Source organism: Cottoperca gobio, chromosome 15, assembly GCF_900634415.1.
Source record: "Cottoperca gobio chromosome 15, fCotGob3.1, whole genome shotgun sequence".
Taxonomy (NCBI): domain Eukaryota; kingdom Metazoa; phylum Chordata; class Actinopteri; order Perciformes; family Bovichtidae; genus Cottoperca; species Cottoperca gobio.
The window spans coordinates 7,497,164-7,510,086 of record NC_041369.1 but is presented as its reverse complement, the minus strand read 5'-3'; the positions used below and the strand labels follow the sequence as shown (position 1 = coordinate 7,510,086).

Sequence of the window (12,923 nt, the reverse complement as noted above, 5' to 3'; positions counted from 1 at the left end):
CAATTTCAGATCTTAAAATTACACAAAATCCGAAAATAATAGATTTGCCAAGGTTCAGTCCGAGTTGGTGTCCCCACAAAGCAATTTCTTTAGTAATAATATATCCTTAACATATATATTTCAGTTTTATCTATCGGTGTTAGAGGTTCTCCTTTTTGTTTGCATTTATCTACAGGGATAAAGGGGATACTGCTGGCTTTGAGAAATGTTATCCTCAGCTATCTGCTTCTGAACACGCACATTTCCAGATGCCAAACCCAATTTCCTCTGCCTCTGTCTTCCAGCCAGCTGTTGTTTTGTACAGTGTGCAGAAAAAGATTTTGTATCTTCTAGCAAACTGCAAATAAATATCAGATACGAGGGAAAATCCCAAGTACTGTAGTCTACCCTCGGAGACACAGACAGAAGTTCTCACACACACGTGCACACACAAAGAGATAAGAGATAAAACTACTAAGTAATGCATTACCCACCCTGCAGAAATGTATACAGATTGTAAACAATCACAACACATGCTTGAGGTTTTTAACTCAAGTCCCTGCAGTACCAAGATTAGAGTTATATAACTCAAATCTCTTGACACTCCAGTGCCCAAGTTAAATTCAGTTGAACTTTGGCTTAGACTCGCTCTGCTCTGTGTAACCTCGCACCGTTTCTCGCGGTGTCTCCTTGCCAAAAAAGCCGATACCATTTTGTCACCAGGTGGAGGTAGCCATGAAAGTGACAAAAAATTAAAATAAATGTAGCGGGGGGGGTCTGATCTGGAGTCATAACTGAGGCATCTGCACCTCCTCAATAACTGTGGGAGTGCATCTAACCAGCTATGTAAACCACACAGACTGTGATACCTGGATTTAAAAAAAAAGGAAGTTGCTTTCATCCTCCATGTATTGTCTGTATAATATTTGTCCTTGAACCTTTTTCTTGAAGAAAAACTTTTGATGGAACTACTTCATTGAGTATTCATGAAATGCAGCCTGCCTGCCAATGGCAAGACACCCACAGGGACATTATCACTCGGCATCACACACACACACACACAAACACATACAAATGCACTGGTAGCTGTCATATACTGAGGGGTGTGTGTCAATGCACAGATGAGCACGTGCACAAGCAAGTGAGTGTATGTGAGAAGCTGTTAGATTCAGAAGTGAGTGTAGTTTGAAGACAATAACTGAACCCTCATCATCAACATGATTTGCCTGTAGGCGTAATCCTTAAAAGTGACACTAATTTGTGTACATTTAGCAAAGTACACAGAATCTTAGCCCCGAGACTCTGAGGCTGGCTGCTTGCCATATCACATTACTAGAATGTTCCAGCGCCCCCATAGTGTTGTCACAAACTAGAGAAAACAGTTGTCACTGGCTTAGTCATGGCGATTACACTTGGAGAACTCCTGCTTCGGCTGTCCTCAAAAGCTCATTGCTCAGAGAAAGTCATTGTCATCCACTTGTCGCATGCCCGATTGAACTCATCAGATCTTATTTCTTCTTTTCTCTTGTGCAAGCCCTACATAATAACTACATGTATGTTTTCCACAATGAACTCTCCCATTTCTAGCCCATCTATGTTTCCCTCTCTGTCTCCGCAGTCGCTCATTTGCTCTTTATAAGAAGTGGAGGAGAGAATTTCAATGAGGAAACTTCTCAGTAAATGAGCCTTCATTATATTGTTCATGAAACAAGAATTTAAATGTGTTTGTCGATTGATAAAATATAATACGCACCCGTGCTTTTCTTTATGCTTTGGTAATGCCGAGATTATTCAGAGTGGCAAATTATGTGGATTACTTTTATCTTGTAATTGTAATACCAGTTATTGAAGCTATTCCACATTTTGCACCACAAGGAAATAATGGCTGTTTGTGTGTGTGCGCGTGAATGCTTGTGGGCATTTATTTATATGTGTGTGCGACTGCATTTGAATACTCCACACTACACAAAATCAAGGCATGTTTTCTCATTTTCCAGTCCAGTACTGTCGGTAATGTGAGAGCATGGCTAATCCCCGGGAGTCTCACATCGTAAAATCAAACTCCGTTATGCACTTTGATACACACACACTTTATCTACATAGGAATTCAGACTGGAAATACCACAGCACACACATTGAACACACAAACACCTGCTCTTGATATGAATATCAAATGCGAAAAAGAAGTTTGCATTTATTTTGTGTTGAATTTGAGTATGTGCATACCTGTGTGCAGCAATTTCCACCTCTCAATCCAATCACAGTGTCCTGGAAGATCACTGGAGAACACTTTCTATAGGCAATTACAATATTATTATATTTCCCTCTCAGTGGACCTCTGAGTCGCTTTGTAATTTCAGTCCGTCTCTTTGGTCAAGCGCCACACAGCAGAGCTGAGGTGGAAGGCCGTTCTGTGGAACCTGAAGCAGTGAGTCAAAGCCTCTTTACAGGAAGCATACAGAGTAAAAACCAACAGTCTGCTGTTACCATGCACATGTACATTACAGGACACCACATGTGTGCTTTTGCAGGTGTGTGTGTGTGTGTGTGTGGGTTTGTGTATTAACGCCACTCGTTGCTTGGCCAGGTGAGTGCCCAGTCATCTGGGTAAGGAGCGGCTGTTGGAGGACATTGGCATGCAAGTCAGGCCACTGAAGCTGACAAACCAATTTAGAGTCATGATGCCCACACCGAGTGGGTCTGAGTCTCTGATGCACGTTACCCCCCCCCAGCCCCCCCACCACCATTCGTTATTAACATCAACGCCCCTACCATCCAGGCAACAAAAAGAAAAGAAGATAAGTTTAAGTTTAAAGAATGATTTTAATATAAAACCTTGACAGCACGTGTGTATTTGAGGTTGGGTTTATCCTGTTGAGGATTTGAGTAATGCAGGAGTTGCACATTCACACTTTTCTCCAGTTCCACAATTCAGTAGCTTATGTAAGGTGGATATAATCAGCAGGAGTTTTTGTCCCTTCTACCTCCCTCCATCTCTCCACCTTTTGGCCTCAATCCAGGCTAATTACCCCAGGGCTCTGCACTCTCTGCTGGCCTGCCTCCCATCTCTACGCCCTCCTCTGTGCACTTTCTGTAGCTTCCCTCCTCTCCATTCCAGGCTAGATACAGGGCAATAATGGAGCAGCGAGGGGGTTGTGGGGAACACAGGCATGGGTTAATCTGTTGACCTCAGCCGTTGTGCACTGTAGACTTACCATCTGACCATGTTTCTCTGGAGTTTAGACCTCAGCTATTACTACAAACTATCTGAAAAAGAGTTATTTTTAATCCCTCAAACTGAAACGCAAGGTTCATACTGTGGCCTACATACAGAGCGTACTGTAACATTTACTGTGAATTTAGCGAACAGGCTCGTAGAGGCATGTTGGATTTGTTTTTCAAAACATTTAAACATTGTCACATGTGCAAATAAGTGAGTCATCCCATAACATGAAGGGAAATCAGATGTGCAGCCAGAGTTTGAGACGCCATATTGATAGTTTTTTACAAAATAAATAATGACAGTATAGGAAAACCACACAAACATATTTAATTCTGACATGTTTTGTTTGAGTAAAGGCTGAAAAATTACCATGGTGTAATATATGGTGCCTGTTTAATATACAAATATTACTGGTATGATGATAATATGAAGGTAGACAACAATATACAGTACATATAAATAAAGCATTGATGTTCAAAATGTAAAATAATCTCATTTAAAAACATCAACACTGCTCTCTTTGGCTCCACTGCTTGTGTGTTTTATGATATTTTTGTCATTTTTGTATTCTATATATTACAGGAAACCTCAGTATTTATTTATGTGTAACTCCCAGCCCTACCTTCGACCTGATAACCTGGTATTTGTTGTGTATATATATTAACGTATCTTCCTACCTTTACGCAGACAGGGAATGAGTTCGCTGAGCATGCTTGCTCTTTTACCATCCAGAGATTATCCTGGTAAACATTCAGTCTGTGGGAGCACTGAGGGGCTGCTGTGCTGTCGGCTGGTAAAAGCGCTCTGTATTAAAAAGCCATAAATGAATGAGTTTGCGGTGGATTTGACTGTGAGAGCCCTCTGGTACAGCTCGGTCTGCACCAGTGTTTGCTCCACTGAGCAGATTGCTTTGATAACATTCACATGTATGAACTGCCACTATCTCGAGATTGCACAGGGGCTTCATACAACACATGTTGCAGGCACACAGAATCCCAATGCAACTCTGAAGGCATTCAGTGTTTTCTGAATGAAAGAGGATTCATCTGGCATGACCGATGGCATGTATAGGGAGTGGGCGGATTGGTGGGTGGGAGACAGCGGGCAGTAACAGTGGAGAGGTGAGGGCGGTTGGGTGTGTTTTCGTTTGTTGTCTCAATCTGCTGAGTGCAATTAGCAGACAACAGCCACAAGTGGAGAGAGAGAGAGAGAGAGAGAGAGAGAGAGAGAGAGAGAGAGAGAGAGAGAGAGAGAGAGAGAGAGAGAGTGAGAGTAATTTTAGAAAGAAGAGAGGCAATAGGAAAATAGGAGAAGATGACTCAAGTGGGTCTCAGTCTAATAATTGAAGTGAATAGAGAACACCAGGCACACTTAAACGTATTAATGAGAACAGTGCCACGTTCATAATTTGAAACGCTCCTCTTTGAAGCAGACTATAACAAAGTTAATGCAATTTATCACTTCATGTGAAGTGATGAAGTTCAAGAGAAGTGCGCTAACATAGTAACGTATTACTTGTTTAAACCGTATACATGTATACAATAAAATCTTATTGTCCTGTCCTGTTGTTTTTTTGGGATGGGGTTGTATTCTCAGCAGAAGCTTATCTTATTTAAAGTAGTTAAATAAGCAAACTGCATTTACAATATTGAAAGTGAAAATGAATTAGAATCACGACACAACTTGAATTCAGTGAATTTACAGTAACCCTGCCGTACATCCAGTGAAGAAGTGAAGAAGAAAGTGAAGCTGACAAAGAAATGGAGGAAGGCAGACAGTGACAGATGAAACAAAGGGGTGTAGGAGAGGTAGCTTGTGGACAGGTTGGAGGTGGTGGATCAGACAAAGGCAGCTAGAGAGACAGAAGACAGCGCAGCAAAAGTCCTATCCATATTGCATGAAATGGAGACATGTACATAGCTCATCCAACGCCTCCCCGTCCTCCACGCTGCCTCCCAGGTGTTATGTTGAATTATCCACAACGCCAGTTTCGGTTGTCCCTCTGACTTTCTTACGTCTATCTCTCTCTCTCTTTCTCCATCCATCCATCTAGGGAACACCAACAGCGTTTTTGCCCTGGACTACATCAGCGGCTCCCTGACAGTGCATGGCCAGCTGGACAGAGAAAACCCACTCTACTCAGCAGGATTCACTCTCACTGTCAAGGTGAGCTACTGACTGGGAGGCGGTTTGGTGGGGTGTGGGGGGGGGGGGACTGTCGCGTCCAAGAGAAGAGATCGAAAGTCTGTTTTTCCGGTGGCTCAAGGGAAGGCTTTGATATGATAGTGTATTAAATCAATGCAGTGTCTGGGTTTGATATAGCCTCAAAACTTGCTAAATGCAGTGCTTCACCCCGACTCGTACCATACATTCTTTGACACCGCCATACTTAGAAAAGACTTCAAGGTCAACACTTCACTTAAAACTGACTAAATACAAGCTCCTACCATATGTTTTTATAGATGCCTCTGCACAAATGCAACCCAGAGAATTGTAGCATCTTTATTGGGCTTGTCAGTAAAGGTATTTGTGTTTGTGATTCTTTGATAATGTCCTCTTCAGAGGCTTGTTTTCAGTGAACAGCCAGCAGCCAGGGAGGACAGGGGGAGCAGAGGAGGACAAGATAAAGGAACACGATTGCTGCTCAACTCCAAGGGCTTCTTTGTTCCTCCCTTTCTTTTCTTTTTTTCTTCTTATGTTTGAAGCAGGTGCAGTCTCTGAATCCCTCTGTCCCTTCACTGAGCCGAAAATCTCACTTGGCTTTTTAACATGTCCGTCCTGCCCTCTCACCCCACCCACAACCTTCCCACCTTGTCCACTCCACCACTTTCTTTTTTGTCGTCATTTATTCTCTTCCAGTATTGTACACCAAGTGGTACCTACAGGGTGTGACAGTGTGCGTGAAATGGATTTCTAAGTGCAACTGAAAGTGGAAGCTTTTGCGATCAAAGACATAGTTTTTCCGGGTTAACTGCAATGTTACACGAGGGCTTTTGATGGCATGTCAAGTCAAATTATTTGTGCCTGTACAGCAAAATAAATGGCACCTAATGGCCTCACTAGCACTCATGTATTCACTCATGTAGCCGCTCGATTATTGCCCACAAAAAACACGTTGTATGACGTTTTGTATATGAGAGACACAACATTGAGATACAACTTGCTTTAAGGTTTGATACAAAAAAAGACGCTGGCTTACATATTCTAGCCTCAGTCTATCTTTTTAATTGAAATCAATAATTACGAAGAAGAAAAGTAGAATAAGCGAAAGTGCTGAAAACGAAAAAAGGTCGCCCAAAAAATGTATTTATAAGATATGGATTTTTTCCCTCTACCTTTTCTCCCCCTCTCTCTGCTTGTGCTTTCTTAGGTGGTGCTGCTATTGATTGTGGTGTGCCATAGTAATACAACTAATTTCTCAACTTCAGGCAGCTTAGATAGTGCTGAGCGTGTGGAGGTGGAGGTCAAATGATTCAGTGGCGTGGGGACGAGAGAGGCTAAACTACCTTGATTACCCAGAGACCAGCATGTTGTTCCTGCCTCTTCTCCTATTGCTTGTGACACTCTTCCATCAATAAAAGACCACATCTGCCTATTCCTGTCTCTCTCTCTCTCTCCTATACTTTTCTTTCATTTCAGAGGCATCACATCTCCAACACTCTGGCACCCAGAAACAGACAGAGTGTGTGATTGTGTCTTCTCAATGCGACGCCTTTCTCCTAAATCTCATTGTATGTACGTGTGTATGTATGTGGATGTGTGGATGTACATGTGCTGGCCCTCTCTTGGCCTCACTTTGAGCCTATTTCTATGATTGCTTTGAGTCCGTCCGTCCACCTTTTGATCCAATAAATGAACAGCTGTAAATGCCCGGCTGAGATTGCGTGCTGACCACCTCCAATCCAAAATTACATTTTAGGTGCAATCAAATCTCTCTCTCTCTCTCTCTCTCTCTTTCTTTCTATTTCTCTCTCTCTCTCTCTTTCTCTCACTCTACCTTGTGTTGCTCTCTATAAGGCCACAGAGTTGAAAGAGGACCGTAGTCCATCAGACGCAACAGTGATGACCACCTTTACCATCCTGCTAATTGACAAGAACGACAACGCCCCAAACTTCAACAGTTCTGAGTATCGGCTCCACATCACCGAGCTGGCCCAGGTGGGCTTTGCCCTTCCCCTCTTCATCCAGGCCGAAGACAAGGACGAGGTGGGTGGATAACATGACTGGCAGAGACAGTCACTACATTCTCTACATTAGGCTGCTTCTGTATCTTAAGATTGATAGTAGAGATGTCCCAAGCAGATCCAAAGAATCTGTTTCGTTACATGTTTTAATGGATTGTATCGGATAAAATAACATCTCAACAATAACACAAATGTGACCCTTTCTTTACTGCACTCTGCTCTCTACAGTGTTGCATTTTACTGTGTGCAAATGAAAATTAAGAGATTTTTAATGTGTACAATATATGTCCCTCACCGGTGCAGGTAACTCTGAATTCAGACAAGGAGGCTGGCAAAACACACAGATTCACTGATTCACTCTCCGATCGTCGTTTCCACCGCTTACAATGATAAACATATCCGGCAGTAGTTAATGGAATTACCATTAATTCCATGAGTAACGACGAAAGGCAAAAATGAACTTGTCGGTTATCTGCTTAAAGTACTCTATGCAGCCGGTGTCTGTCAAAGATCAATTGTGAGCAAAGAACCTCCACACTGAAACACCACTGTATGCACAGCAGTGTTTCTGTAGTCAACAGAGTGATACATCTTCTCTCTAGCTGATCGCTTCACGTCACACTATACCATCAATAATTCAAGCTTATAAACAGAGTAGTTATGAACCAGGACCTTTGGTGTTTGGGTCAAGTAGCTTGTGAAAAATAAGGTGTGTCAGATTGGTAACGGCATATTGATATCGGCAGATATTCAATATTCTCAGATCAGGGCCAGAAAAACTTGATCCTACAAATATAGTTATTATTTCTGTTAATGAACAACCTTTTGCATTTGTAGGGGTTGAGTAGGTACTTCAGAGACTAACAACTGGCAGTGACACAAGGCATCAATTTATTATAGGAGTCTCATTTGCAGGACTATTTTCACTCTTGATTTAATTAGATAAGATCCTTCTACAAAGACAGCTACATGTGTGTAGTGTGTATTTCCTATTTCCTTTTCTAGGTTTAGATACATCAGGTTTATAAATGGAGCAATAAAAGAAGTGTGTGGCCTGTCAGCAGCAGTGTACGACACCATGCTTTAGTGTGTGTGTCTGCCACTTTCCATTAGTTGTACTATATCTATCAACGTACTGTGGTGACACAGTCAAACACACTCAGACACCAACACACACACACACACACACACACACACACACACACACACACACACTCAAACACCTTTTCACTTTACGCATGCTCTGCCACTCTATCTCTCTCACTTTCTCTCTCACATGTGCTCATGCTCGCTCACACCGGCGCATTGGACTCGACTACAATTTAATTTGCTCTGGAAGAGATGGGATAGAGCATCAAATTATACCTAACGAGGAAAATCAATCACCTAGGGTGCAGATAAGCTGAAAGCTAGTCAACTCTGATTGATTTAGGCACAGCAGCCGCTAGGGTGGAATTTGACAGATAACTGCAAGTCAAGTGGATAGAGAAAAAGGTGGAGAGTAAAGAGAGACAGACATGGGAAGAGGAGAGGAAAAGAGGAACTCTAAGAAAAATAGTTAAACTGAAAGTGGCCTGCAATGGAGCAAAACCAAAAGTCTGAATAATTGGTGGAGCAGGAAGAAATGGAGAGAACAGCCGACAGGAGCCAAAGGAAGCACTTGAAGGAGAGATGGCAGGAGTATTTAGCAGCAACTCTGTTTATTCATTCCAAGGATGGTGTGTTGTAATGACGAGACAGAGAGAGGAGTACTGAGCGTTGCTGCATTCGGGTGGGGTGGGGACCCAGACACCTGGCATGTGATAAGAAGTCCCTCTAGAGGTTACCACCCAACATTTTACCACCGCCAAAAACAGCACTTAACATTACAGTATCTCCAAGATAAGATTGCTCACAGCGAAGTGGGGAATAGTTATGGTAATTCCGAGATGTTTTTTAACCATATTTACCGTCGACGCTTCATTAGAAAGCACTTCCTCCGAACCGGTCCTTTAGCAGCCACAGCTAACTGCTTATTCGTCATAATATAACAAAACAAACTCAGTGTCAGGAGCTCAAAGTAGCCGCAGACACAGGTTGTGTGCTGGAGACTTAGAAATTGCATGCATTCCACCAGTCTTGCATTTTAACGCCGCTAGCCACAGAGCCACACATACATTCATTCCCAGGAGTAAAATCTATGAGACTTTTTTTGTCTCGCAGTATTGTATTGCTGTTTTGATCCTTTAAACCTGCATGTCAGTGCCGATACACACACTCGTTCACAGTCCGCTACACCTGTGCTTTAATCTCACATTTTCCAAGTGTGAGGGATTACAGGCAGACGTTTCATTTCTTAGACTATGACACAAGCGGTAGTTACCTCTCTCTCTGTCTGCCGCTCCCTTCATATCCTCTTCTGCTTGGTTAGCATCTGTAAAACTTTTGCTGCTGGAACTTGTCACTAAACTTTGTGGCTGTCGTGTCTGACAGGGTGCTTTTATTAGGGGCTTCTAAAGGCAGAAGCAAATGGACGGGCAATTACGTTTATGGGCAGTTTGAGGTGACATCCCTGCATATTGGATGGTCTTTTAAATAGGAGTCATCAGCCACAATGGTTTTCCTAGAGATGAAAACAAAAACAAGGGGCTATTTCAACCGCCAGCATTAATGCCAATCGACCACCGCACCCGTCTTCCTCTGCCTGCCACAATGGCTACATGATTGGCCGCCCTGAAGCTTTATATATAAACACAAGAGACATCTAGAAATGTTTTCTCAGCTCAAGACAGCCACGGGCTTCTCAGGTCTGTGATGTCATTCTGACCCTCACTTGGTTTATATTTTCCCACGATGCCTTTGCACTTCGGGATTTATCTCAGAAAGAGGTTATTCAGAATGTCATATAACCACTAGTCAAATGATACTAACCTCGCCACACAGACCCACCTAGTAATACAGAACATACTGTTCATCTTAGACTCCATGCTCATATAATCTAACATTTGGCCTCATTGTATTAAAGAGAAAATATAAGATGCACCAGACGTACTTAACCATCCAAATCTGCTCTTACCCAAGTTCGCTTCATCATAAATTGTTTATAATTAGCATAGGTTACACCCTCTAAACACTATATAAGGGCAGATGTTTGTACTCTGGTGCCCAAGAATTGGAGAGATGACACCAACAAAAGTCTGTAAGAAGAATAACTTTTAGCAGGAGTGAAATTGAGGAACTGTTACTGTTAATAAACTTAAACAAAGTAAACGTGATTTTCCAAAACGTCGGTACTGGTGTGACAGGGAAATAAAAAAGCATCTAAGAGCAGGGACCAGTTGGGATTAATTGGGACCAGTGGACCAATAGTATTTAGCCCACAAATATAATCTTTCATCAATTTATTATAATTACAGAAAAACATAATAATGATCTAAATTTCATTATTTGTTTTTTTATGTTCCTTAAATTAAAACGTATGTTTCGTTGCAGTGGACAGAAAACTAGATGTGTTTTTCTAACAGTGCTGTGGACCACTCATCAAAACGTTCTCTTACCTGAGAGATGAGCAAAAATAAAAAAACATCGGTGAAGCCCAGAAATCTATGGGTAATAACAAAATAAGAACATATCGTGAGGAAATGTGTTCTTATATCGCTTCCTGCACAATACAGTATAGTGAGCCTGAAGCCAAACCCAGACACTTTATAAGTTTCTTTTCAATTAGTCACTGTTCATAATGTATTGAACATATGGTAAAGTATACACTGTATACTTTACCATATGTTCAATACGCATAGCGCTCACAAAGGTGAGGAGCCTCTTTGTAGAAATCCTTACAGGTAGAGTTTTAGATTACTATAAGGATATTAAAAGATAGGGGACGTATTGGAAAAAGAAGCACAGATACAAATGAATAATCTTGAACACGACTGATTAGAGTGAACAGAGCTGGCTTCCCTGCTGACGCTGCAGTTACCTTGTCTCTTAGCATCACAGCCGTGTACCACAGCGCGCGTTAGTGTGTCCACCACTTTCCATCAGTCGTATCCATCAACGTACTGTGGTGACACAAAGTCACACACACACACACACTCGGACACTAACACACACACACAGAACTCAATTTCTTTTTTCAATTTATGCTTATTCTGCCACATTCTCTCTCTCTCTCTCTCTCTCTCTCTCTCTCTCTCTCTCTCTCTCTCTCTCTCTCTCTCTCTCTCTCTCTCTCACACACACACACATCTTGACATCTGCACATCGCTCTAAAACTTTGTTTTCCCGAGCTCTTCTGTATCATATGATCAGTGTATACTATCGGGCTATAGTCGGAACACAATAGAACACAATAGCCTGGCCTTTAACATCTCACTGATGGTGTCTTGTGAAATTTGTGATTATTATTCTACTGTCACAGTCAATATAAACAATTTTGGGTACGACAATCATCTAAATCAGGGGTGTCAAACATACGACCAAAGCCGGCCCACCGGAGGGTTCAATCCAGACTTATTGTTCTTAAGAAATTTTAGGTTGTTGATACATAAATGTTTTGTAAAAAGATAGTTAATTAAATGTGAACAATTTCAGAATGCACTTTTTTTGCAGCTGTGATGTTACTGGTCCGGCCCACTTGAGATCAAATTGGGCTGCATGTGGCCCCTGAACTAAAATGAGTTTGACACCTCTGATCTAAATGCTTGTAATGTGTTAATATTTGGTGGGAATCAGGGTTTTGGTGGATAATCAATTCTTCCATTCTGTATATTTATACAGTATCTGTACCTTTTCTAATAAATCCTATCTTTTGTCAAATAATTATTGATAAAAACGTGATAGATACAACCAGGAGATAATCGTCTACATTCTTCACTAGTAGGTTAGACAGAGAACGTATCCCCACCTGCCCTCGCTCTCTCAACAAAACCCTTTTTTCTCTGTTTTTCTATCCTCACCTTTCTCTTTTTTTTATGGCAGGGGGTGAACAGCATGTTCCAGGTGTTTCTGACAGGAAACAATTCAGAGTACTTCACCATCTCCCCCACGGCAGTACAGGGGCGTGCCGACATCAGAATGAGGGTGGCCGTGCCACTGGACTTTGAAAACATTCGCAGCTACAGCTTCTCAGTGAGTTGCAAACTTTAAACTACATGAGAGAGACAATGCTGGTAAGAATCATACAGTATGAGACAAACAACCCCACCCCACTGGAGCTCAACAAAGAAGATCTTCTTTTGATGACCAAGCATTTAGCAGTTCAGCTCCATTGCCCCTCTGTGAGACTGTCCTTGAGTGAACTCTGGACCCAGACTGAATGTAGCTTTATTATGTTTTATGCAACTTGTTTTTATTTGTTTGTACACAAGGCTCGGTTGGACCGAGGCCATATTACTTTCTCAACACTGCAGACTTGTTTGAACAGTAAAATTGGTATTTTGTTACCTCAATTTACCCCTGAGCGGTTAACAGAACCCGAGGGCGCCCTGCTCTGTGTATAATTTTAATTCTCCAAATCTTAAACAAGTCAGTTCTTTACGACAGTGACTTCTTTGGTG

General features: G+C 41.9%; 1 protein-coding gene across 1 annotated transcript in view; it reads left to right on the top strand.

The window, feature by feature from the left end:
- cdh23 (cadherin-related 23) overlaps positions 1 to 12,923 on the top strand; it is a 165,622-nt gene that overhangs the window by 83,744 nt on the left and 68,955 nt on the right. Inside the window, exons 11-13 of the mRNA XM_029449357.1 lie at positions 5,256 to 5,368; positions 7,220 to 7,408; positions 12,346 to 12,495. Of these exons, the coding sequence (XP_029305217.1) occupies positions 5,256 to 5,368; positions 7,220 to 7,408; positions 12,346 to 12,495 (452 nt within the window). The remainder of the gene's footprint in view (positions 1 to 5,255; positions 5,369 to 7,219; positions 7,409 to 12,345; positions 12,496 to 12,923) is intronic.